General features: G+C 38.8%; 1 protein-coding gene across 1 annotated transcript in view; it reads left to right on the forward strand.

Moving 5' to 3' along the window:
* Positions 1–21007, forward strand: part of LOC136886385 (phenoloxidase 1) — a 90536-nt gene extending 69529 nt beyond the window's left edge. The window contains exons 9-12 of the mRNA XM_067159153.2: positions 4810–4998; positions 12596–12731; positions 14509–14741; positions 20590–21007. Coding sequence (XP_067015254.2) covers positions 4810–4998; positions 12596–12731; positions 14509–14741; positions 20590–20799 — 768 coding nt within the window. The 3' untranslated portion in view covers positions 20800–21007. The remainder of the gene's footprint in view (positions 1–4809; positions 4999–12595; positions 12732–14508; positions 14742–20589) is intronic.
* The last annotated feature ends 4941 nt before the right edge of the window (positions 21008–25948 follow it).

Below are 25948 nucleotides of genomic sequence, written 5' to 3' on the forward strand. Positions count from 1 at the left end.
TAGCACAACTACTGCACTGCGTAAAGTTACAAACGACATAGGAGTAGCTATGGATAAGGGAGAAGTTACTGTTTTAATTCTTCTAGACCTTAGTAAAGCCTTTGACTGCGTTGTCACAGACATACTAATAGCAAAATTACGTGCTCTTAATTTCTCACAAAGCACACTATCCTGGATGTATTCCTATCTCTCTGATCGCCGGCAGTGTGTGTCTACAGGTGAAAATTTCTCTTCATGGCAATCTGTAGAGAGTGGAATACAACAGGGGTCCGTGCTAGCGCCACTCCTATTTTCGATCTCCATTTCAGGACTAACACAAGTAATTAAACATTGTCAATATCATGTGTACGCTGATGACATACAGATATATACACATGCACATCCTCGTGACTTACCGACTGTAATAAATAATATGAATGATGACCTAGGAAGAACATGTAGGTAGACCGATGACCATGCACTAAAAATCAATGTCCAAAAATTTTAGTGTATTCTTTTAGCTACCCAAAAAACCCACGCACGACTTACAGACGTCCATACCCACTCAGTAACATTAAGAGGCGCTCAGTTATAATTCAAAGACACAGTTAAAAACTTAGGGATGATAATGGATAAAAACCTTAGTTGGAACTATCATGTAACAGGTATATGTCAGCGAGTGTTTTATTCCTTACATTCTCTTAAAAAACTTAGAGATTTACTCCCCCCAAATGTAAGAAAACTGCTTATCCAAAGTATGGTAATGCCAATATTCGACTACTGTGATGTAGTACCTGAACGCCTCACTTTCCATCAAGCTACAAAAGGCACATAACGTATGTGTTCGATTTATTTCAGATATACCAAGGTTTAGCCATATTTCTCTCGCATTTGTTAGGCTTTCATGGCTACGCTTAAGAGAGCGACGAAATTTACACACTCTTTGCCTGTTACATCGTATACTGAACCTTAACACACCTGAATATCTTGCCACACAATTCCATTACCTAGCATCACCTTCTAGTATTCCTACCAGATCATCATCCACCGCAGTACTAAGCATTCCCATTCACTGCTCAACTGGCTACAGTAGATCATTTATAGTCGCCGCCAGCCGAATTTGGAATTCCCTACCTGCTGAAATTAGGAGCGTGTCAAACCACCTCCGCTTTAAGAAACTCTGTCAAACCTGGTTAATAAATAATAATAATTTCTCATAACATAGTAGGATTAGATCATAGCTACGTTATTAGGTTAATTAAAACATTTAATTGATACCTTAAGATATTAAACTGTAGATAATTTAGTGTATATTTAACTCTTCATGTAGGTGTATGTATGGTTGGACAGAATAGTAGGCTTCATAGCCTGAGTCCCGACATATAAAACAAGACAATAAATAATAATAATAATAATAATAATAATAATAATAATAATAATACATAATGTCACTTATTGTATAAAATCAGTGATTTTCTTCCGAATTTTCTTGGTGCAGCGCTGTTGTGCAGCTATGTTGTGCCACCGTTTAATCAACAATACATCAGCTGATGTAGGTTCGTCACTTTGTTGAGTTGAACAAAGCGCAAAGCGATCTGAAATAATGAAACAGTTTTTGTTACTGCTGAACTGAATACTAGACGGCCCCGTGGTGTAGGGGTAGCGTGCCTGCCTCTTACCCGGAGGCCCCCGGTTCGATTCCCGGCCAGGTCAGGGATTTTTACCTGGACCTGAGGGCTGGTTTGAGGTCCACTCAGCCTACGTGATTAGAATTGAGGAGCTATCTGACGGTGAGATAGCGGCCCCGGTCTAGGAAGCCAAGAATAACGGCCGAGAGGATTCGTCGTGCTGACCACACGACACCTCATAATCTGCAGGCCTTCGGTCTGAGCAGCGCTCGCTTGGCAGGCCAAGGCCCTTCAAGGGCTGTAGTACCATGGGGTTTGGTTTGGTTTTGAACTGAATACTGTATACAGTAATTAAAGCGTGTGGTGCTGTATTTTAATAAAAAGTCAAAATAAATCTTACCTCCAATGCATTAAATCCATCATCTAATGTAACTAGATTCCCAGAACTGCTATTGTCAAGGTCGGAGTCGTCTGTATAATCTTCGTGACGAATTATAGAGTAATAATAATAATAATAATTCCTGCTTGTTCAAGAAAAAATGTATCATGGAATGAACTAGAGGGTAAGAACTGTTTTGCTTTATGCTACACATGCATTCTGGCATAAGTCATAATATAAAAATAGTGTTTGCCTAGAAGCTCTCAGCACATATAGCAAGAGAATTACTAATATCGACAGCTAAGAACGAGAGGATAAAATCAAAATATTAAAATAAAATTTTGCCAGAGCATTTTGGTTAAGCCGGGTTAAGTGAAGTTCGGTTAAGCAGGGTTCTACTGTACTTGATGATATGTTTGTATTCACTCCATTACAAATAAGAGGTAATGTGGACCATGGATGTTTCTCTTCTTCTTTTGTTGATATTGGCCAACTTAGGACTATGTAAAATAACCCAATGCATGTATTTCGGTTTCTTGCTTTCCAGTAGTTCTTCATTCTTTCTTCTCTCTTCTGTCCAGATGTTATTCCGTTCCCTCTTTTCTTTCTGCAGGAAGCCCTTGACATTTTGTATCAGTCTCCTAAAAGCTGTTTTCTCTTATATTATATCTGCTGTTATTCCCATCTCTGCCACATCTCTTTTTATACTGTGTACCCTCTGGTTGCCGTTCTTACTCTTGTAAAGACGATTAAAATTTTTGCAAGAGATAGTGGTTTCGATCACACTGTTGGCAGCACTGAAGATGGTTTTTCATGGTTTCCCATTTGCACACTAGCCAAATACTGGGGCTGTACATTAATTTAGGCCACAGCCGCTTTCTTCCCATTCCTAGCCCTTTCCTGTCCCATCGTCACCATATGACCTGTCTGTGTTGGTGCGACGCAAAGCAAATAAAAGAAATGTTTTGTGAGCTTGCCATTATCCATCCTCATTAGAGTCGAACCTCGATATTTCGAACCTCCATTACTCGTATTTTCAGTATCTCAAAGTAATTTCAATTTCCCGGCCATTTGTCTTATTCTTCCGTGTATTTCTTTCTCAATTACTCGAAATTCAGTTATACGAATTTCTTGATTTCTCAAAGCAAACGTTTCCTCCCTTGAAGCCAAAAATACTCTTTAACTCGAATTTTGTACAACATTGACTGTGCAATACGGCATTTGTAGTTTGTGATGAACAGTTAACAAGTAAAGAAAGGGTTACAGTGATGCTGGGAGCTAATATGACGGGTACCGAAAAACAAACCTCTAGTGATCGGAAAATTGGCAAAGCCTCGCTGTTTTTCGAGTGTGATTTCATGACTGTTCACGTACAAAAGCAATCCCAAAAATCGTGGATGACAAGCTCTACTTACGAATCTTTGCTGTGTTTCGAACCTACGTCAGTCGAATATAAATGGCAGTGTTTCTCACAGCAATAAATGTTGTTGAAATCTATGTGGAAGAAAAGAAGGTTAACATTAAAAAACAGAAGAGACTAACAAATTTTTTCCAAAGGTGTTAATGGAGGTATGTTCCTTGTTTCACTAGTATATGCACTGTATTCTATCTTCTAAAATGTTACTGTAATTAGGGTTATAATTAAAGCAATGCCGTAAAGTACAAGTTTGTTAATATGTTTTTAAATACTGTAGAAAATACTCTATTTAGTATAAACCCATAGATACAATTGATTCAGTTATGCGGTATATATGCTCAAAAATGGTATTCTTTATATCTCCAAATTTTGATAATTAATAAAATTAGGTCCTGAGGTGATTTGAGATATTGAGGTTCCACTGTATGTGACCAACCCTCAACTCTCCTCTTCATCCTCTTCCCGATTGTATTAGACATTCTTTCAGTTTCTTTATTTTTGTAGAGGCCTTCATGTGTCTGAAATCCCCATTTTCAGTCTTTAATGGGGCTCATATCTTTGTTAGAATTTTTCTTTCTTCTGCAGCTCTTAAATTTCTCCTGTTTTCATGGGCTGCTTGGAGGTCACTTAATCTTTTGAGGGGTGGTATTGAAAGATCTAGGGACAACCTCAAGAGATGGGGGGTATTTAGAAAAACAGAAGGAACTTTGTGATTGCAGGGAAATACAAACTACCTCACACATGTATAACTGTCAAATATGCCCTGTCCAATGTACGCTTCAAGACCTTGTCCAAGCTACCAAAGAGGGAATTTCTTTCGCTGATTATTGGATGGACTCAGTGTGACCAAACCAAACCCCATGGCACTACAGCCCCTTGAAGGGCCTTGGTCTTCCAAGAAACCACTGCTCATCCCGAAAGGTTACGAGGTGTCGTGTGGTCAGCACGACAAATCCTCTCGACGTTATTCTTGGCTTTCTAGACCGGACTCAGTGTGACCACACAAATTATATCTATAAAGTGCCATGTATTTAGTGTAACTGTTATCTGTATGTTTACTTGTATTGTATCAATGTTCTGATATGAAATAATAATGGAGAACCTGCACTCTGTAGCATAAAGACATTCTAATTTAATCACAATGTTCTTTGTAGTGCCTGGTTTTAGTTTTGATGGAGAGACTGTCCTTGGTCAGTTAGTAAGCTTGTTCCAATTTTCTTGCCTTGCTTTATTTGTTTCTATTATTTTCAGTAAATATATGTATTTCTTCACATTTTTGGGTCATTTTCTTGCTGGCTTTAAGAGATTTGTGTGAAGATTTTTAGAGCATTAGATCATGAAAATCTGGCCCCAGATCATCATCATCCATTGTACTTAATGAGATGTCTTTCTTATCTTTGTTTCAGCTGTACTTCCGAAATGTTCGAGTGAACAAACTGAGTGTCCAAGTGGAGGGCAAAGATGAAAACCAACTGTTCACATTCTGGAAGAAGAGTGCTGTGAACCTGTCTAATGGACTGGACTTCATAGAGCGGGGAGCAATATACACAAACTTCATTCATCTCCAACATCAGCCTTTTACTTACAATATTGAGGTTATTATAATTCATTCAAGTCTGTGTTGCTTTGTTGATCTAACCACTCTTCTATATCTTCTGCTGTTTGTTTCATTTTCATGTAATTTCCACATCATTTTCTGCTCTTAGTGACCTCCAGATTTCCTTAGGTGAACTTTTCCCTTTCATCATCATCATCATCATCATCATCATCATCAACAAGTATCCTTCATGGGAGTCCAAAATTAAACATAAAATAGTGATTAAATCAGAAGCACTATACGCAGCAGAAACACTAAACATGAATTTCAAACCCCAGATAAAACTTCTTCTGCTGTTTGTTTAATTTTCGTGTAATTTCTACATCATTTCCACATCACTTTCTCTTACTACAGCCGAGAAACTGGAGATGGTTTAGGATGATGATGATGAGATGGAGAAACTCGAGCCTAAAGAAAGGAGAATTTTAAGAAAGATCATAGGACCAAAATTTCAGGACAATCAAGAATGAAATGCTCTACAAGAAAATTGAAGAACTCTCAGATACTATGCAAAAAAAGGAGGATACATTTTTACGGTCATCTTCTCAGAATGAACTCTTGTAGATTAACCGAACGAATCTTTGACTTCTTCCGTAACGGCAAAACAAAACCCAGCTGGTTTAAAGAAACTGAAAAAGGCCTAGTAGAATTAAAAATTACAGAAAATTCACTGTTCGATCGAACAGCTAAAGTAATAACTGAAGATGAAACATATAAGGTTCCAAGACAAATCTATATTAAAGGCCAAACCCATTACCTCGGAAGACGAGAGGAAACGAAGATCTGAAAGAATGAAGAAATAATGGGCACTAAGTAAAGAACAACACACAGAGAAATGATGGATTTGACTTACCCCAAAAAGGGTGAAACTAAAGAAGAAGAAAATAATAATAACGACAAAAACAACAGCCAGATGCCAACCTCAGTTGAGGAAGTAATGAAGATTAAATGAATGATAGTGAATTGAATCGGAAGGAATCGGCTGTGGCCTATGAATAGGAACTGTCCTGGCATTTGCCTGGAAATCAAAATAGGAAACCACAGAAAACCATTCTCAGAACAGCCAACAGTGGAGCTTGAACCCACTCGTCTCCCAATGCAGAGCTTGTCTCCATAGCCGTAGTGCGTTAACACGCACAACCACTCTGCTCGGTACCCTGACAATAATAATAATAATACCGAAAGAGTTGGCCGCGCGGTTAGGGGCGCACAAATGTGAGCTTGCATTTGGGAGATAGGGTGTTCGAACCCCACTGTCAGCAGCCCTGAAGATGGTTTTTCGTGCTTTCCCATTTCCACACCAGGCAAATGCTGGAGCTGTACCTTGATTAAGGGCACGGCCACTTCCTTCCCACTTCCAGTCTATTCCTGTTCCATCATCGCCATAAGACGTAGCCATATCAGTGCGATATAAACCGCCCCGTTGCACAACAGCCCCAAACAGCGATGGCCTACCAAGCAACCGCTGCTCAGCCAGAAGGCCTGCAGATTACGAGGTGTTGTGTGGTCAGCATGACAAATCCTCTCGGCCGTTATTCTTGGCTTTCTAGACCGGGGCCGCTGTCTTAATGTCAGATAGCTCCTCAATTCTAATCGCGTAGGCTGAGTGGACCTCGAACCAGCCCTCAGATGCAGGTAAAAATCCATGACCTGGCCAGAAATCGAACCCGGAGCCTCTGGTTAAGAGGCAGGCACGCTACCCCTACACCGCGGGGCCGGGCGGTGACGTAAAGCAAATAGTAAAAAAAAAAATTAAAAAATAATTGTATGGCCTCGGTTACTGTATGCAACATTTTAATTTAATGCCATCTAAGCTGCCTCTGTTTCAATTTTGATGTTCCATTTTACTCTACCACATGGCAGAGGAGCAAATCTGTAACAGAATTTGAATTAATTTAGTCAAATATCAAATATGTCACCAGAGATCTTTTACATCTTATGATGTGGAGTGCAGAATGGACTTCCTCCTCCTTTCTATCACGGATCCACAGAGGGATCTCCCGTCTTCCCTAAATTTTGCCTTCAGTAATATTGGTGATGAAAATTTTGCATCTGATGGATTTCTTCTTTTCCCTCACTTTATCGTATTATGTGGCCAGCCACATGACAATCTCTTTTCCTTCACATCGTGTGCTCAGCATCAAGTAAGGCTATATGTTAACATATTTTGGATTTGCCAGTCAGTCTGAGTGGTCGTTTACTTCTCCTGCCCTCCATCTGTGTTTGCCTTACCGTATGAGATGATCGTTCTCTCATATCTCATCATGGCCCTACAATACAGGACCTTGATAACGATGTTTTTATTTATTTTATTTAACGTATGGCTTTTAGTGCCAGGGGTGTCTGACGACATGTTCAGCTCACTTGCTGCAGGTCTATCTGTTTGGTGCACATGGGCGACCTGCGCATCTGGGTGTGGGTTGATGATAGTGAGGTAGGGAGAGGGTAAAACCGAGTGAGTGGCTGCACAGTTTGGGTCACGTAGCTGTTAGTTTGCATTTGAGAAATAGTGGGTTCGGACACTGTCGGCAGTCCTGAAGGTGGTTTTCCATGGATTCCCATTTTCACACCAGCAACAACATAGTATGTGTCGTGTAAGATAATATCAATTGAGGAATTAGCTAATACAACTCCTGTCAATCCACCAATAGTGAAGAGGAAGATGAATCCTAAAACTCAAAGTAAAGCTGGACTATAAGTTAATTGAGTTCCATGAAGTGTAGCTAATCAACTAAAAATTTTAATTCCTGTAGGAACAGCAATGATTATAGTTGCAGATGTAAAGTAGGCTCGTGTATCTACGTCTATTCCTACAGTAAATATGTGGTGTGCTCAAACAACAAATCCGAGAAGACCAATTGCTATTATTGCATAAATTATTCCTAAAGTACCAAAGGCTTCCTTTTTTCCTCTTTCTTGGCTAATAATGTGTATCTTAATTAAGGCCATCGTCGATTCCTTCCCACTCCTAACCCTTTTCTGTCCTATCGTCTTCATAAGAACTATCTTTGCCGATGCAACGTAAAGCAAGTTTAAAAAAAAGACAACAAGGGTATCTTATGGTGAATTTTTTTTTTTTTTTTTTCACCTATAGGACTCAAACTGGCTAACCAAATGTTAGACCATAAAGAATCTTAGGTGGGTCTTCTGACCAGAAAACGGATTCCTTCAGCATGCCCTGAATTACGAGAGAGGATAGTCATAATTTTTTGTGTCTTTGCCACACCCTGTGCTTATCAACATGTTCGACAATCTACAGGATCACTATGAATAATATGTGAAATATGACGATGCACATTTTGAACGTATGCTGTACCAACACAGTTAGATACGTGTTGCCATTGCCACCTTGCATGCTGTTATTCACATATCTCGGTGTTCAGAGCACGTTTGTAATTTCAGTACCATTTGTTTTGCCATTTGCTGTGCTATATTGTACGGTATTCTGATAGTGTCGAGTTTGATTTTTATCAAGTTTGAAGAATTGAAAATTAAATGTAGCAGTTATGACAGTGTTTTGGAAGGTTTTATTACTTACCTAACTTACCTTACTTGAAAATTGTGGCATAAAATAGTTAACATGCATTGATGTTATTCCATAAGAAGGGCTAACTTAAATACGGAGTTTAGTCTAATTAAGTTCAGGCGTTTGTTTATGGCGAACGTTCTTTAACACATGAAAGTACAAAATAGTTAGCTCCCTCTGTAGTAGAGTGTTGGCTCCAGGTTCCATGTTTGAGGTTTCAAACCAGGCAGAAGTAGTTGATTTAATATCAAATGGTGTCAAATGAATAAAACGTCTGTGACATGTTAACTGAGACCATGGAATTAATAATAATAATAATAATAATAATAATAATAATAATAATAATAATAATAATAATAATAATAATAATAATAATATTTTAATAAAAGTGTTAATATCTCTGAAAAGTAGTGTTAGGGAAAGAAGGCCATAAATTGTACTATGTATGACTTTTGCTGTGTAATTTATTCAAATAGATGTGAAATTAACCTTGTGCTATAATTTGACTGAATGTTCCGTCCGGGTGAAATGTGCAAGGATACTTCGATGGACATTTCCGTCACCGCGCTTGGTACCTACAGACACATATTTACGGTTACTGAGCCAGTGAAGTTTGTTCTACAATTTTAAAATCTGACCTAAAAATGTCAGGAGCTACTTTAACTTAATTTTGATATCATAAACAGTAACTCGCTTCTGGAATTTAAAAAAATGAAACACATCTCACTGCATGTTGTTTGTAAACAAATATGGCAGTGGCCTGGAGTGGTGTGGATTATGTTATTCATGATTGGTTTGAGATTTAGTGATGTTGAGGGTCACAATGAAAGTGTGCGGACTAAAAGTAATCCATCTTCAGGTGATATTGGTGATGGTGAATCTGATTCAATTTCCGCAAGGTGCAATAACATTAACAGGTAGGAACGTTAGTAATGACTGGATTTGGGAACTTGTAGCTAATGAACCTACTGATGTCACATGTAAGCCAGTTTGTGAAATTCAGTCTGTGGTGAAGAGAAGGTTAGGAGATAAAGCAACAGAACTGTGAAGTGGTCAATGAATTTCTAACTCCCACAGTTTTAGGATCATGTAGTAAAAGAAACCATTGCTCATGTCTGTAAATATCTTGCAACTCTGGTAAATTCCCCTCACACTGGTAATATTCTGTTGATGCTTCAGGCTCAATATACTGACTACTGCCCATCAATAATTGCTCCAACTCAGAAGAAATTAGTGCTATCCAAATGATGCAGAGTGTGTGTGCAGCACCAGGATTCTGCAAGGAAAGCTCATTAGAGTACCTCAAAGCCAATGTGTTTCGTATCAAAGGGGACTTCTCCAAACCATAAATGTATGGTGGAACGCAAAAAAACTTGTTTATATGTATGTAACATCCCTGTATATATTCATCTACATTTCTTTAAAATAACTGAAAAACAAATACTATGTAAGAACACAATTTTTTCCAAAAAATTGGTAGGTCAAAGGGTTAATGAAGCCAAGCCATCCAGCTCACACTACAAAATAATTCATAACCTAGAAACCTCAACAGTGTTAGACAGATGTTCTCAGGAACCATACGGTGAAGCCTGTCAGAATGGTGGGAGAACAGGCAGCCTCCTCCACTACTTACGTGTTACTTTTTAAACTGGATGTTTTTTTTAAGAAAATCAAATTATAATTTTGCAACACCCCTAACAATTTAAATAAATGACGTGCTTCATAGGGGTGTGTGCACACAAGATAAATATTAAAAGAGCAATAATTCATAACAAATCAGATAATAATACAACAAAACAAGAAAGAGTGCTGGAACCAACCCATAATGGAAGGAGAGAGGAGGGGATCAAGGAACTGCGAGTCAAAGCAACATCAAAATGACACCAATATTTTCAAAAAATATAATTAATAAATAATAATTTACATTACACTAAATTATGAAAAGAAAGAAAAATTCTGAAAAATAATAATAAAGTAATAGGAAGTATAATAAATTTTCATTAAATAAATAATCTACATGTAAATAAGGTTAATTCTGAAGTAAATAAATTCATTACATTCCCCAAGCTACCCTGGTGTACCAGCTCCTTACCTTACACATTTTTGAAAATATCTACATGAAATAAAATTTAAGATTAACACAGGAAAAATGGCTTGGATGGCAAATCAAGGGCCTCTGACAGCACCCAGTGGAGGTTAAGTCTGCACAATACCCACATAAATAAGTTCACCCGACACATCACGTTAAAACACAAGGGAACACAAATCTCAACATAATGTCATCACATAAGATCCCATAGAATAAGGAGAATAGCCCAAATAAGAATAATTTTAAAATAACAGAAGCTATAGTAGGCTAGGGCGATAAATAAGATGCCCAAAACATATTAAAATAGAAAGAGCCAGTTAACTTCACAACACCGAGACCGAAAAACAAATATGACATGAGAAGAAAAACAATTCATTGTCATCCACACGGAGCACATACAGGATGCTGTTATCTCGGCCGATACCATGCGCAACAACGAGTTACACAACAGCCAAGCACAAGAGATAAACAACAATGGGATATGAGATAAGACCAGACCCCAAACATCTCATGCTAGGGCTGCCCAAGACCCTTGACTTAAACCAGCAGACGTTACAAAGGCATTGTTGAAATATTATGTTAATATTACGTGGGATTACACACATAATTAAGTAAATATCACCTTAAATACCCACAATAGAAATAAAACAAGGAATTCCAACCCAATCCGAGAAATAGGTATCCATGAGAAATTAAAATTTATAAAATCAATAATAATATTTTTAAAAAATTTGAAAAATCAGTGCAGCATAGCATTAGCTCGAAACATGGACAAAGAAGGCTGAAATACACGAAAGGATGCACAAAAACCAAATAGAGAATCACAACACCAAACACGGGAGCAAACATGAATACAGCAACATTAGCGGTACATACCAAATTTTAAAATAGTAACCGCACACGCATCCAGGAAATAACACAGAAAACTTACACATATACGCAGGTAAACAAAAGAATACCTGGGAAAACAATTTTAAACCAATGCAAATGCGAATTTCAAAAGTTACGCAGACAATAATGACCTTCACAGCTACACAGGACGCTCACTTGAAACTAGAACACCATCACACCAACTTAGATAAAATTCAAATCATAGTTAAAAACACAACCTATAATATAAATGACACACTCCAAGAAAACAACATTAACACAAATAACTTAGAACAGCGTATTTACAGAGAGGTCATATGACTGAGTAACCTCCGTGTTTCGAACTAACACTAATACACTCACTAGTAATTATATAATTAAACTTACATACTACACCACATGACTATTCTAATATAATAGAAGAATATGAAGACAAATACAATCCCCTGCTGGGGTAGTTATACATCCTTAGCCAATACCCGAAGGTAGGTTCATGGTTTTTTGTGTCGGTAACCACTCCATTTACAGCACTCAACGTCCGCTTCAGTTCAAGCCAACCAGTCGACAGACACACTCAGATCAAGGCCACAAGGACGACACTGTCCATCCTCGCAACACGCCCTGGTGGGCTCCGACAAAACACACCTTGCGGTAGCAAAGCACGCACATAGATTGCGCAAGAGTACATGTTGCTGTCCACAGTATGATCAAACACACTAGATATAATTTGCAGGAACGTTACGCGCTGTCATGTCCCAATAGCCATACATACAATGAGTAGTATTATCATCCACTTAGTCACATAGTGTTGAATTCCAGTTTCAAATAGATAATGGCAATATTACCACTCATCACATCGGCACATTGTCAATAAAGCAGAGTCCAACAGTAAAATGCCTAATTCACAAAATGTTACTTATGCGGATAGTGCACACAATTTAACAAGTGTCGCGTAGACAGTTGATAGTCCAAATTATATTACATAATTAATGTTTCTTTTGCGTAATAACGCCTCAATTTAGTTGTGTTTCTCTGGCTGTGATGGATTTTGTTGTGTGTTTTTCATGAATTGTTACAAATAATAGAAAATTGTACTTGACATTTCAACAGGTGTCAAACCAAGGGAGTGAGAGGAAAGGAACTGTGCGGATCTTCATCGCACCCAAATATGACGAGCGAGGAGAAACCCTGCTGTACAAGGACCAGCGCAAGTTTTTCGTGGAACTGGATCGCTTTACAGTTGACTGTGAGTAGTTTAACAATTGAAAACTCCAGTTCATCATGATACAGACATGCCAACTCTCTTGATTTAAGCTGGAGACTCCCAAATTTTGGTCCTTCCTCCCTCTCTCCGGATCGCAGAGACTTATCTCCCAATTTTGAGAACAAATTTAGTATACCTGAATTTTTGTTTGTTTTGAAAATCTCAGGTTTTTCCTCGTTCTTTAAGTATCTGGAAGGAATTATGTTCAGTGGGCACTGGCAAGACATGCAATCAGCTGGTGGTGTTCTTAAATATGTCAGAATCTCTAACGTAATGCTTTTTATTTTATCATTTCCACATAGCAATGCCAACTGTGAGACTATTTTTTAGCATATTTACAAAGACAAAAGTTCAATTCAGATCGAAGCTCCCTGATTTTTTTTTTTTATGGAAACCTTAAAACCCGTTCAACAAGGCGAGTGCTTGGAGCATAAATCTAGAAAAATATGAAGAGGCCTAAGACAGTTACAATGAAGAGTTACATGTTCGAAATCTCAGATAACATGCAGTATTTCATTATTTATAAAATACATACAATATTTCAGTATTTCTTCTTCTCCTTCTTTTATGGCTGCATAGGATCACTAGGCAGTCCATCGTTCAGGTCTCTTTGAAGGGATTGTTCAGGCTTTGCGGTCCTCCCAGTACTACTTCAGACGCTCTGACCTTTGTGCCCTTTCCTCGGTTGAAAATATGCATGTTGTTAATTTGTTTCATGTAGGATAGGACCTCTTTGAATCTAAAACTGATATTGTACAGCTCCAATTCTTTCCATAATGTAAGACCTGTAGCAGCTAGACTTCAACTACTATTTTTACCCCCTGTGGGTGGGGGATGCAGACGAAGAATACACCCACAGTATCCCCTGCTTGTCGTAATAGGTGACTAAAAGGAGTGATCACGGGATGTTGACATTAGAACCATGAGACTACTTGTGATAATTATTTTTAAGCGTGGAACACCATGGGTGGACGTTACTTTCGACTAGTACCACCTTGTGAGGAAAACCATGGATCTACATTACAGAGGAGCAATACTGTATTATGCGAGGAACACTATGGGTCTGGGCGTTGTTTGTGATAAGTGTCATTGTATGCATTCAGCCAGTCATTTCCACTGTGTTTGGAATGGGTCTGCGTTGCCTATGAGTAGTACGACTTTATGAAAAACACCATGGGTTTGGCTGGTGCCCGTGATTGGTACCATTATGTGAGAAAAGCCATGGGATTGCCTGAGAGTAGCACCATTATGTGAGGAACACCATGTGTATGTGTTACCTGTCTGGGTTACCATAATGTATGATACACCATGGGTCTACATTACCTGTGATTAATACCATCATGCGAGAAATTCCACAAGTCTACGTTACCTGTGATTAGTACCACTACAGGAGGAACACCACGGTTTTGCTTTACCAGTGATTAGTACCATTATGAGGGGCCGGTGACTTGGATTTTGGACCCCTTTAGATAATAAGCATCATCTCAGTAATTAAGGCGTTGTGAATTGGATCCACTGATTGTTTTTGTTTCACTATTATTTTTTCAGAATTTGTTTTAGATTCTAGTCAGTGGTTACATTTTGAAGTTTTAATTTAGTGTCATTTCATGACACCTCGTACCACTAGGGGCTGATGACTTAGCTGTTAGGCCCCTTTAAACAACAAACATCATCATCATCATCATCATCATCATCATCATCACTACTGTTTGGTATTCCTAGAAATTGCCTTTAAAATGATTAATTTTTTTTATTGCAGTGAGCAAAGGCACGCAGATGATAAAGCGGAAATCTGAACATTCATCAGTAACTATTCCGTTTGAACGCACATATCGTGATCTAGGCAAGAAGCGACCCGGCTTTGGTGAGAGGCTGGAGAGATTCAACTTCTGTGGTTGTGGCTGGCCACACAACATGCTGATTGCAAAAGGAACAGAGACTGGCTATCCCTGTCAACTGTTCGTCATGGTGTCTAACTTTGCAGATGATGAGGTATGTTCATTTTAGATGATGCTTTCATGTCTCAGATTAATAGACATAATATCTTTTCGACATGAATTTAATCTGCCTTCAGAACTGTTGACCCATTCTTGTTTCAGCAGAGCTCCGTTAACCATCACTTTTCATAGTTACTATAGGTCCTTCGTAACTACTGTAGCAGTCTCAGGGCTTGCGAAGTCCCCCCTGTACTTCACCTGCATAGGCAGTCCCTTACTTCATGCCATTATCTGTCCTTTTCTTATGATGTGGACAAAGAGTTGGACTTACTGGAGACTAGATCAGAAGTGAAATACCTATATCAAGTTGTCAACACGACTAGGAGAGAACAAAGGTGTTCGAGAAGAGCTTGGGTGATGTCTGTTGTGGATTAAAATGAAAATACACAGCCTGTTTCCAGTCATTTGACCGTGTCAGGGATGGAACGAATGAAGCCCCCATCTAGTAGCAAGGATAGGAACTGTGCCAACTGCCGAAGCCTGTCGCGCTCCTCCGACACAATGATTGATGTCTGATAGATGAAATGAGATGATATTGGAGAGTATTGCTGGAATGAATGATGACAGGGAAAACCAGAGTACCTGGAGAAAAACCTGCCCCACCTCTGCTTTGTTCAGCACAATTCTCACATGGAGTGACCGGAATTTGAACCATGGAACCCAGTGATGAGAAGCTGACGCGCTGCTGCCTGAGCCACGGAGGCTCTCATCTGCAGTGGATGACATTGATAATAAGAAGTCGTTAAAATGGTTTAACCACCTAGTCTGTCTGGATGCTGACAGAGAAGCTAAACAAGTGTTTGAGGCAAGACGTAAGGGAATCCGAAGAAAGGGACATCTACAGATGGAGTAAGATCAGATGGTCCGTGAAATTTTAAAGTACTGAGGCAAAGACTGAAAGTAAGGCAACCGGCCTGGGAGAACTGAGTACTGACACTGAAGGAAGCGGTGAAGAAAGAAGACATATGTTTTAAGTTTTTGTGTTGTGAAAGAGAGAAAATGGAAGAAAAATTTAACAAAGATTTTGCTCCTTTGTTGCCAGAAGAGAAATTCAGCTGACCATGACTGCGACTATTCTGAAAAGGCTGAACATTTTGAAATCGATGGCTGTTGCTCACCATGTGGTGGTGTATTCTGAGAAGAAATTTATGTCACCATGTTTGCTCCATGTCTGTTGTTTACTAATAAAAGACAGGAGGGCAGGGATATAAATGAAAAATAAAATAATGAGCAATGAAAGGAAGTTAGAGAAGACAGAAAGGAACAGACTTAAGAAGAGGATTGGAAATAAAGGGTAAATAAAAAATGGTGAAAGTGGATGCAGAAAAGATTTTAAAAAATATATAAAGTGGTTTAAAGAGACCATTGGAAAATGAAAGAAATAATCAAATAACATGTGAATAATGATAATGAATTTACAACATATTTATAAACCATCTGTAACGAGGAGAGTACAAATATGGGAAACTGAAATGAATTAAGTCACTGAAGGACAAGGAAGTCATTGGGACGCAAAAATTGGACTTTGATTGATGTGATTTCGAATTAACCGCCAACTCATAATCCAGAAATGCCAACCCTTACCATGTCACAAAATATTCTAAGACCCGTTACTGCTTGCAATTAACCTTGATTCACATGGAAAAAAGAGTATTTTCAAAATGCATCCAACAAGGTGCATTTACAGTAATCAAATAATGCACTTGGATAACTCACGGACAAACATAACCTCACGGAACGAAAGAACAAAAAAATGCATGATTTAAAGACAAGGAGAAATGATGCTGGCTCCCCTGTGCAAATAATTTATTCCTTGGATTACTGTATTATTTGCATGTATAGATTCCTTGTATTTGCATAGAAAGCGCCTGATGCCCTTAAAACATTGTATGCATTGCAACACAGTTCAATGACCCCCACCCTTGTAAGATTACCGGCTGGCACTTCTCTTCTTTAGAACCATAAGTCCGTTTGAGCTCAGCATTAAAGAAAACACTGCAGTTTCATCAGCATTGACAATATTGTTCGGTGCATACGAATTGATTATATGAGCCACGCTTTTTCGCCAACTGTCAGCATCGCCAGTGTTCACAGATTCTACTTCTCTGTCTACTGCCTGCTAAGTGTGGCGTTTCTTAAAATGCTGAATACAAAAGAATTACAATTTCTCTCAAACTTAGCAAATATGAAGCACACTGTAGACTCACCAAAGTGAGTGAAAGTGCAGAAAGCTCCCCCTGCACGTTCCGGAAGACACGTTCTGTCATGACGCGGATAAATTTTGAATTTAAATTAGGTACTCTGTAAAATACTATATTTTTTTGTAAAGGCAGTTTTGAACTAAAAGTCTGAATTTCGGTAAAGGGGCCGACATTGTTCTTCGAACGACGAATGACCCATATTTCGGATTCTGGGAATGAGAGCTTCTTCGAATTAGGCGGGATTTTGAATTAACTGATTTTGAATTATCGAGGTTGAACTGTACCTTCTTAGCAACCAGGTAGCACTTAACTGACAGACAGTGGCCCTGCTAAAGTTATTAGGTATTTTTCATATTTCTGCTGTTTCCAGGATAATCCTAGACTTGTTGTGTTTTATATGGTAAGATCTCAAACATCTTAGAACACAACATAACGATCCGAAAAGAGGACATCTTCAGCATGTTCTGGCTGGTTGAGATGGATATTTCTTTTGTGTTCCGTGATGCAAGTCCCAATGGATTGGAATGTTTAAGCAATGTGTAACTGTGGCGCAAGTACAGGAAATTTTCTATACCTGATGAGGTAGTAGTGGGAAGAACATGTCCTTGTTTGTACCTAAAGAGTGACGAATCTTTGTGACAGTGCCCGAACTTATCTTCAGATGTACTGCTGGTCAGGGTCTGTTGGATGATTGCTCTTGTTTTGTTGTCTATGCCAAATTTCTTCAAGTTTTGGTTTTGAGCAATTTGATCAATCAAGTCATAGACCATTTTTATTGAAGTCAACAAAGGTCACCACACATTTCTCTTTTAAGGCCACGACCGCTTCCTTCCCACTCCTAGCCCTTCCCTGTCCCATTGTTGCCATAAGACCTGTTTGTGTCGGTGCGACGTAAATCAACTAGGGAAAAAAAATTCTCTTTCCTGGTGGTGGTGGTGGTGGTGGTGGTGGTGGCGCCGCCGCCGCCTTAAATTGATGAAAACATATGTAAACCAGTTTGCTCACTAATAAACTAATGTGGATTAAAAAAAAAAAAAAAACTTAAAAATAAAATAGGTTTGAAGAAACATTAGCTTAATTTAACACACTTCTTAAAACGTGACGTAGAATCGTATTAAAATAATTCAATAAAATCTTCAGAGTCGCTTTAATGGAGCAATCCTAGTGAGGTGGAAACGAGCAATCAGTCCTTTAAGATGTTAACAAGTACAACGTTACCAGTTCAATGCGGACCTGAAATAATAGGAATCTAATAAACCATTGCTTAGCTGAAGAGGCAAAATATAAAATTACGTTTTATAACGTAAACGTTTTTACGTGACTCACCTCAAAAGATCGCTGTCCATGCAAAGCACAATGAAGCCTAGCGAGCAGTATTGTGTTTGTAATCAAGTGTCCAAGGTTGGTCTGGGCCGAAGTGGGGAAATAGGGGAAAGCGGGACGAGCAACTGAGGAGCGGCAACCTGTTGGAGCTCCGGAGGGCATGGTCGTAGAAAGCAACTAGTAAAGCTATTACGCATAATATGAAACACCATCCTATTGACCGAGATATGTACATTTTAAAAAAACTCAATAAGGAAATCAAAAAGAATATTTGATTTTTCAGAAATTTCATTTAAATTAAGGTTTGGACTAAAATACTGATCCAGGTGTATATAGCAACCCTCCGTAACATCCAGCAAACTTCCTTTTCCTAAGTTCTCCAAGATCTCAATGTCCTGTTCTATAGATGTGAATTTATGCTTTAGATCATGTACATGCTGGCCTACCACGGAAAATCTGTTATATTTGATTGCATTGGTATGTTCCGTGTATCTAATTTTAAAACTTTGTCCTGTTTGTCCTAGATATGTGCACCCACAGTCGTTACATTTAAATCTATACACACACCCGATTTGGTATATGGGTTCGATCTATTAACTGAGGCTGAATTGTGCAATACAATTTTATAAAAAAGAGTTTTTCAGTTTTCTGTCTGTCCAGTACTTCATTCTCTCGGATCTTAACTTTTTTCTTCATCTGATATCACCCATCCCATAGTCCATCTTAGTTTCTAGTCTGGTTTGTTTGTCTGTGAGTTTCTTGATTTTATCTGTTTTGTTTATTAAATCTTCTATTGTAATTTGCTCATATCTTCCTTGATTTCTATGATCCATCTAATGGTGCTCCTACTGTTGCATGATTATTCAATAATTCTCATTACCATCCTGTTTTCTTGTGTCCTGAGCAGAAATTTTTTTCTTCCCGATTGTGCTCATTACCAGTTCCATTTCCTTGTAGACCTTTTCATTAGCAGCTAGTCTCCAGTGTCCATTTTCTTGGTAGTTTTTGTTTATCCTTCTTCTTCTTCTTCTTCTTCTTCTTCTTCTTCTTCTTCTTCTTCTTCTTCTTCTTCTTCTTCTTCTTCTTCTTCTTCTTCTTCTTCTTCTTCTTCTTCTTCTTCTTCTTCTTCTTCTTCTTCTTCTTCTTCTTCTTCTTCTTCTTCTTCTTCTTCTTCTTCTTCTTCTTCTTTAAATCTTGAGTATTCTATTTGTGCACTGTTAGTTATTTTGAAAATAGTTTCACATGCATATGTTATTTCTGGTTGTGTAACTGCTTAATAGTAGTGGTGGTAGTAGTGGTGGTGGTAGTAGTAGTAGTAGTTGTTTTTTTTTTTATTTCAGCCAATGACCAAAAAAGAATTTACATCAATACTAAAATGTCATTATTTATCTTGTAAAACACAGTTAGAGATTTGTGCCGACAACTACAATTTACAGCATGGTATCTTTCACAGATCTTGCCACAACGCTGACAAACATAGTCCGTGACTGGTTGATGGAACCTCTTGCATTTACACAACTTATAATGAAAGCCATGTTTGGCGAAGCGTGTAACCAAGTTTCTGAGCTTGTATTTTCTTCCTTGCCAGTCTTTGTAGATCATTGCGTCCATCAAATAAAATTTGCTCCATAAGTCTCTCTTCTTTGCCCTTAATTTCTCTACAAACTGCAGATAAGTTGGCATAGTTTGTGATGGCAGGTGATAATGAAGGCCCTCTACATAGAAAGGTTTGCATGTTAACTCATACACAAGCGTTGAAGGTGTATATTTCGAGACACATTAATTTTGTGGCTGTTGAGAGAACTTTTTTATTGTGTAGCTTCTTGGTGATTTATTGTGCTCTGGTCAGTTAATTTATTCGATTATGCCATGTCTGATTTTTGTTCAGGATATACAGTATGTTATTATTTCTCCTTAATATTTAAATTTGTCAATGATTTTGATTTCCTATTCTTCTATTGTGATTTTATTTACAAGTGGTGGGTCAGTTAACATGATTTCTGTTTTTTTTTTTTTTTTTTTTTTTTTTTTCAAAGAGGACAAAAAGCCGATTTTCTGTACTATTCCCTGTAGTGATTTAGAGTTAGTTTTTGTTGGGCTTTCTGAATGTTGTTGGACAGGAGAGCAAGGTCATCTGCGAATCCCAGGCATTTTCAACTTCTTCTTCTTTAAATTAATATTTGTTTGATGCAATATTCATGTAAAATAATTTATGACAGCACCAAAAAATATAACTTCTGAACAAGCCTTGCAGCACAGCTTTAAACATCAATCATAGAAGCTATAGAATAAAATATCCTGTTTATTTTCCATCTGCAGGTGGAGGATGATAGCTCATCCGACGAGTGCAAGGATGCTATGAGCTACTGTGGAGTCCGTAACAAGAAGTATCCCGACGCTCGAGCCATGGGCTTCCCTTTCGACCGCAACGCACGCGAGGACGTCACTACACTGGAGGAGTTCATGACTCCTAATATGAAAGTGACGGATGTGAAAATCTTCCATCTTGGAAACAAGATTGACTCTTGAAAAATAGTCCCTTGATTTTCGTGCAAGGAGGTATCAAAATTAATAACTCCAATTACATTACTTTAAGACCAATATGTAACTTGTGAAAAGTCGTGAAAAGTCTCCTCATGGTGTGATGTATTTCACACAACATTTAAACAACAGTTCACAGCACTCATTAACGCCCATCTGTTTAGTATTGATTTTATAACCATAAAAGACTCCAAAATTCTTTGCAATGGTACCCAATAAGACTTCCAGATAAAGTACTGTATTTACTCATGTTTACAGTATCTCACTGAAAATAATCCCCACGTATATCTTGCATAGGTGGGTCTATACAGGTGTCAATACAAATGCAGCAAGAATACACTGTCTGTCATACGTTCTTCTTTACACTTTGAAATCTAGTGTCTTCCCTTATTTGGCTGAAAGGTAGGTATAGTACTCATCCATAAGGCTGTACACTAAAAGGCAAATATCGCTGCCCTGTTCTCTTTTTTTTTTTTTTTTCAATGGCTCATCACCGCTGCCAACTTGACTAGTTACATACTGAAATCACGAGACATAACCATCAACAAACTGACCTCAATGTAAGTATCAATAATGGAGATTCCCTTACCTAAGTAAATGATAAATAAATGATCAGTCAAGATATTCATAATTAAGGCAGTTTTCAAGCTTAATGAGGAGTTAAGGAAATACACTATCTGTCTTCACTTTATTTAATGTTATATATTTCTGCCTTTATTTTGTTATACGCAATATTATAACTGTATTCTTTTGTGGTTGCCTGTTGTAAATAATTCAGCTCCTTTCTTGAAATTTGCTATTTCTTGTCACACTTACATGAAACCAAACCAAACCCCATGGCACTACAGCCCTTAAAAGGCCTTGGCCTACCAAGCGACCGCTGCTCAGCCCGAAGGCGTGCAGATTACTAGGTGGCTATCATGAGGAATCCTCTGCCATTATTCTTGGCTTTCTAGACCAGGGCCGCCATCTTACCGTCAGATAGCTCCTCAATTCTAATCACGTAGGCTGAGTGGACCTCGAACCAACCCCACAAGTCCAGGTAAAAATCCCTGACCTGGCCAAACTCGGGGCCTCCAGGTAAGAGGCAGGCACGCAACCCCTACACCATGGGGCCGTGAAACCACGCTGTAATAATACACGCAAGTAAATGTATTACATGTACATATGCTGTAAGTCAATAAGAATACACAAAGGCTAAGTCTACAAATAGTCGTGAAACATGTCAAACTGTTTTAATTAATTAAGTTGTTTCTTTTTCAGATTTAACCCTTTGAGAGTCAGGTTTCTTAGCCTACTGCACACCCCAAAATTGAGGTTTTTGCACATGTTTGTCAAACAACCCTCAAGAGGCATTATATTTTAATGAAACTAATGAATTTAACACAGTATGTTAACAAGACATCAAACAACTAGTTTAAGCACAAAAGTTATGAAACATGATTTTTAATAATGTTTTTTGGTATGATAATCCTCAAAACAAGGTACAGGGCAAAGAGTTTTGTTGCACTGCTTACAAAATGTCAATTTCTGAGAAATGTTTCATCAGTGAAACATCCTGAATTCCTGAATGTTTGGCTCCATGGCTAAATGGTTAGCGTGCTGGCCTTTGGTCACAGGGGTCCAGGGTTCGATTCCCGGCAGGGTCGGGAATTTTAACCTTAATTGGTTAATTTTGCTGGCTCGGGGGCTGGGTGTACGTGTCGTCTTCATCATCATTTCATCCTCATCACGACGTGCAGGTCGCCTACGGCCGTCAATTCAAAAGACCTGCACCTGGCGAGCCGAACTTGTCCTTGGACACTCCTGACACTAAAACCCATACGCCATTTCATTTCATTTCCTGAATTACTGTCATCAAAGTTAAAAGCGGTTGGCGTGAATTGGTTACTTATAGTCTCGTCTTTCCGAACTCTGTGATTACTAGGCGCTTTATTTACCTTCGTTCGCTTCGGATGTGGCGGCTGTACGACCCCATCCTCACTTTCATTTAAGTCTTCACCACTTCAGTTATTTCTAGATATACCTCCTACATCGTCTTCATCACTGTCTTTAAATACTGAACAATCACTTTCATCATTCATAAGAATTTCACGAACTGTATCATCGCTTGTAAGCAAGTCAGCTCGACGGCACAGCCATTTTCAACTGTTTGCAATTGACTTGCTAAAGCTGAAGACATCAGCTTAAAAATATTTTGTTTCCAGCGCTCCCCGTGGTGATAACAAGAACCTAACGACTTCAGAAAATAGCCAACAGATGTCGGGAGCTATCTGTTTTTCAATCGTTATCGAAAGATAGACGGTTATGAAGATATATCACTTCAAATTCCTTGCGCCGTGACCTTCAAGGGGTTAATACTGTCACCATATGTTTTCTTATAAGTACTTTATAAATTTATCACTCAAAATTAGTTTCGGCAGATTGAAGAACTTGAACAATGCCAAGGGTTCTGCTAAAGGCTTAACGTCTCCATCTGACGGTCAAATCGCCTTCAGCAGTGTCATATGCCCTCACTCCACATTAATACTGTGTAGAGGTTCAGAAATGAACCTCTTTTGGCATGTAATCTAGTGATTAGGAATTGTATACCATCACATCTCGTACCCTGCCTGCCAGTGGGACTTGAAATGGCTAACCGATCCGCAATGTCAGACCTCAACAATCATGGCCACTCCCTCGAAAACTCCTAATAAAGTCATAGCTCTCACCAATGACAGATCTTTGTACAAAAGTCATCACGTGACCCCAGTTATATACACTTTTATTCTCTGCTGTAGAACTGTGAATTCCTTGAGTTGAGCCATAAAGTATTCTTCTTTCGTTGCGGCCTCTGTACGACCCTGGGTAGCTTTGTCTGGGTTTGAATTTTCTTCTCCTCCAAGAACCTCCTTATCCTTTCTCTCCCATTCTTAAGCTGAGATTTTCAGTATCCTTGTCTGTCTTCCCCATTCGTGCTTTTCTATCCTGTTACTGTACTTTCTCTGGCATATTGGTTGGTGTACATTTATTCCTGCAGTTCTTTCCCTTCCACCTTGATCCCCATTTCAGTCCAGACAATTCACTTAGTTCCTCTCTTTTCTCGCAACACTTACTGCACTGGAAAAAAAAAAAAAACACTTGATAAGGAATCTGCCTTGTCAGTACTAATCAAAAAACTATTTAATATACGTAGGTCGAGTCATAAGTCATGGCAACTTTTTTTCTTCTCGCGAACAGGAGACAACACGGAAAATCTAAGATATGCATTTGGAAACGTTCGGTATGTACTTGCGCATGATGTAAACAACAGTGTGGGTCTAAGCGTGCCCCCAAGTTCAGTGTGTGAGTGAGAGCGTCACAAAATGTAAGTCAACAAGCAGCAGCAACATTCGTATATTAAAATAGCAGTTCTCCGCGGCAGAAATGCACACCAATGCCATGCAGAGCTGCGGAAAGCATTAAGTTGCAAGGTGGGTGGAAACATTCAAACGGGGTAGAGTATCAACTGCCGATTTGCCTCGCCCAGGCCTTCCACTGTCCATGGACAAAGATGTACGCACAGTGGAAACCTTGGGTGATTATTTCGAAGATCTGTAACCAGTGGAGACCTGTCCTTTGTACGTAGTCTTGTGTATTTGCTGTCTATACCATAATAAAACAATGTTTACCAATGGCCTGTGTTCTGTCACTGTCACTTTCCTACGTGAATCTCCTGAAGTCAGAATTTGTCTTCAGGCACTATGGATTCCAAATGCATACCTTACATTCTCTTCTTTCAATGACTCGCACTTTTATGATGGTAAAAAGCTGGTGGCAGTATCTCCTTGCCTCTCTCTCAGTGGTTGGTGTTTTCAGGACTCCCGCAGTGTAACCAAGTGGGGCAATTTTTTGCTAAACTGTTGAAACAGTTACAATTTGAAATAAAAGGATGATCTACCTATTTAATACACTTTTATCATTGATGTAATTATGGGTACTAGTTCCAGCCTAATAATAAGGTCATCTTTAGCCACTTAACCTTCCTTCCACCTGTCCCCACTTTTACTCGGGCTACTGTGATTTCCATTACAACATAGATAACATCCATTAGAATGTACTTCAAGGGGGTGAGTCTCATAAACATTATCATGTCTTCAACTCTTTCCTTCTCTCAACCATATCCCCCTGTGGGTGGGGGCGGTAGAATAACACCCACGGTATACCCTGCCTGTCGTTAGAGGCGACTAAAAGGGTCCCCAAGGGCTCTGAACTTTGGAGCGTGGGTTGGCGACCACGGGGCCCTCAGCTGAGTCCTGGCATTGCTTCCACTTACTTGTGCCAGGCTCCTCACTTTCATCTATCCTATCTGACCTCCCATGGTCAACTCTTGTTCTTTCCCGACCCTGACGCTATTAAGTTTGCGAGGGCTAGGGAGTCTTTCATTTTCACTCCCTTCGTGGCCCTTACCTTCCTTTGGCCGATACCTTCATTTTTCGAAGTGTCGGACCCCTTCCATTTTTTTCTCTCTGATTAGTGTTATATAGAGGATGGTTGCCCAGTTGTACTTCCTCTTAAAACAATAATCATCATCATCACCTCTCTCAACCATAGGTTTCTTTTTATTTCTTTCAGACATCTTATTTGTCTGTTCAGATCCTTGTTGAAAACGTTACCAACTTTTTTTTGGGACCATATTACTTATTGTCTAGACCAGAGGTGCTCAGCTGGGCGCCCATTGAGGCTGGCGTGACGTAAATGTGGGCAGCTTACGTCAGTGAAGCGAGAGAGCGAACGCACTTTGCAGGAAGGGAGCGGTGACGTTCAATTGTCATTACGGAGCTCTCCTCCGCTACTCAGCGAAATGCTGAATGGGGTACGGTATTTTTAAAAAACGCTATAATCTCAAAAAAACCGACCTTTTCAAGATATTCCGGTCTGATTTATACTCGCTTGATATAAACAGTGAGTTTTATTTTCTAACTGACACGTTATAATTTTTGTGTTACGATTTACAATTCCTTGGATGTGAATGACAGTATTTCCATGTCTTAAAAGATAAAGTTCCTGTTATTCATTCAGCAAAACGTAATATATTTACATAATTCAACGAGTTTACTCCTTGATTTTGCACAGTGTTGTTGTGTTGTTCGAATTTCCCTGTTCACCTAATTTGAAA

Source organism: Anabrus simplex, chromosome X (genome assembly GCF_040414725.1).
Source record: "Anabrus simplex isolate iqAnaSimp1 chromosome X, ASM4041472v1, whole genome shotgun sequence".
NCBI lineage: Eukaryota > Metazoa > Arthropoda > Insecta > Orthoptera > Tettigoniidae > Anabrus > Anabrus simplex.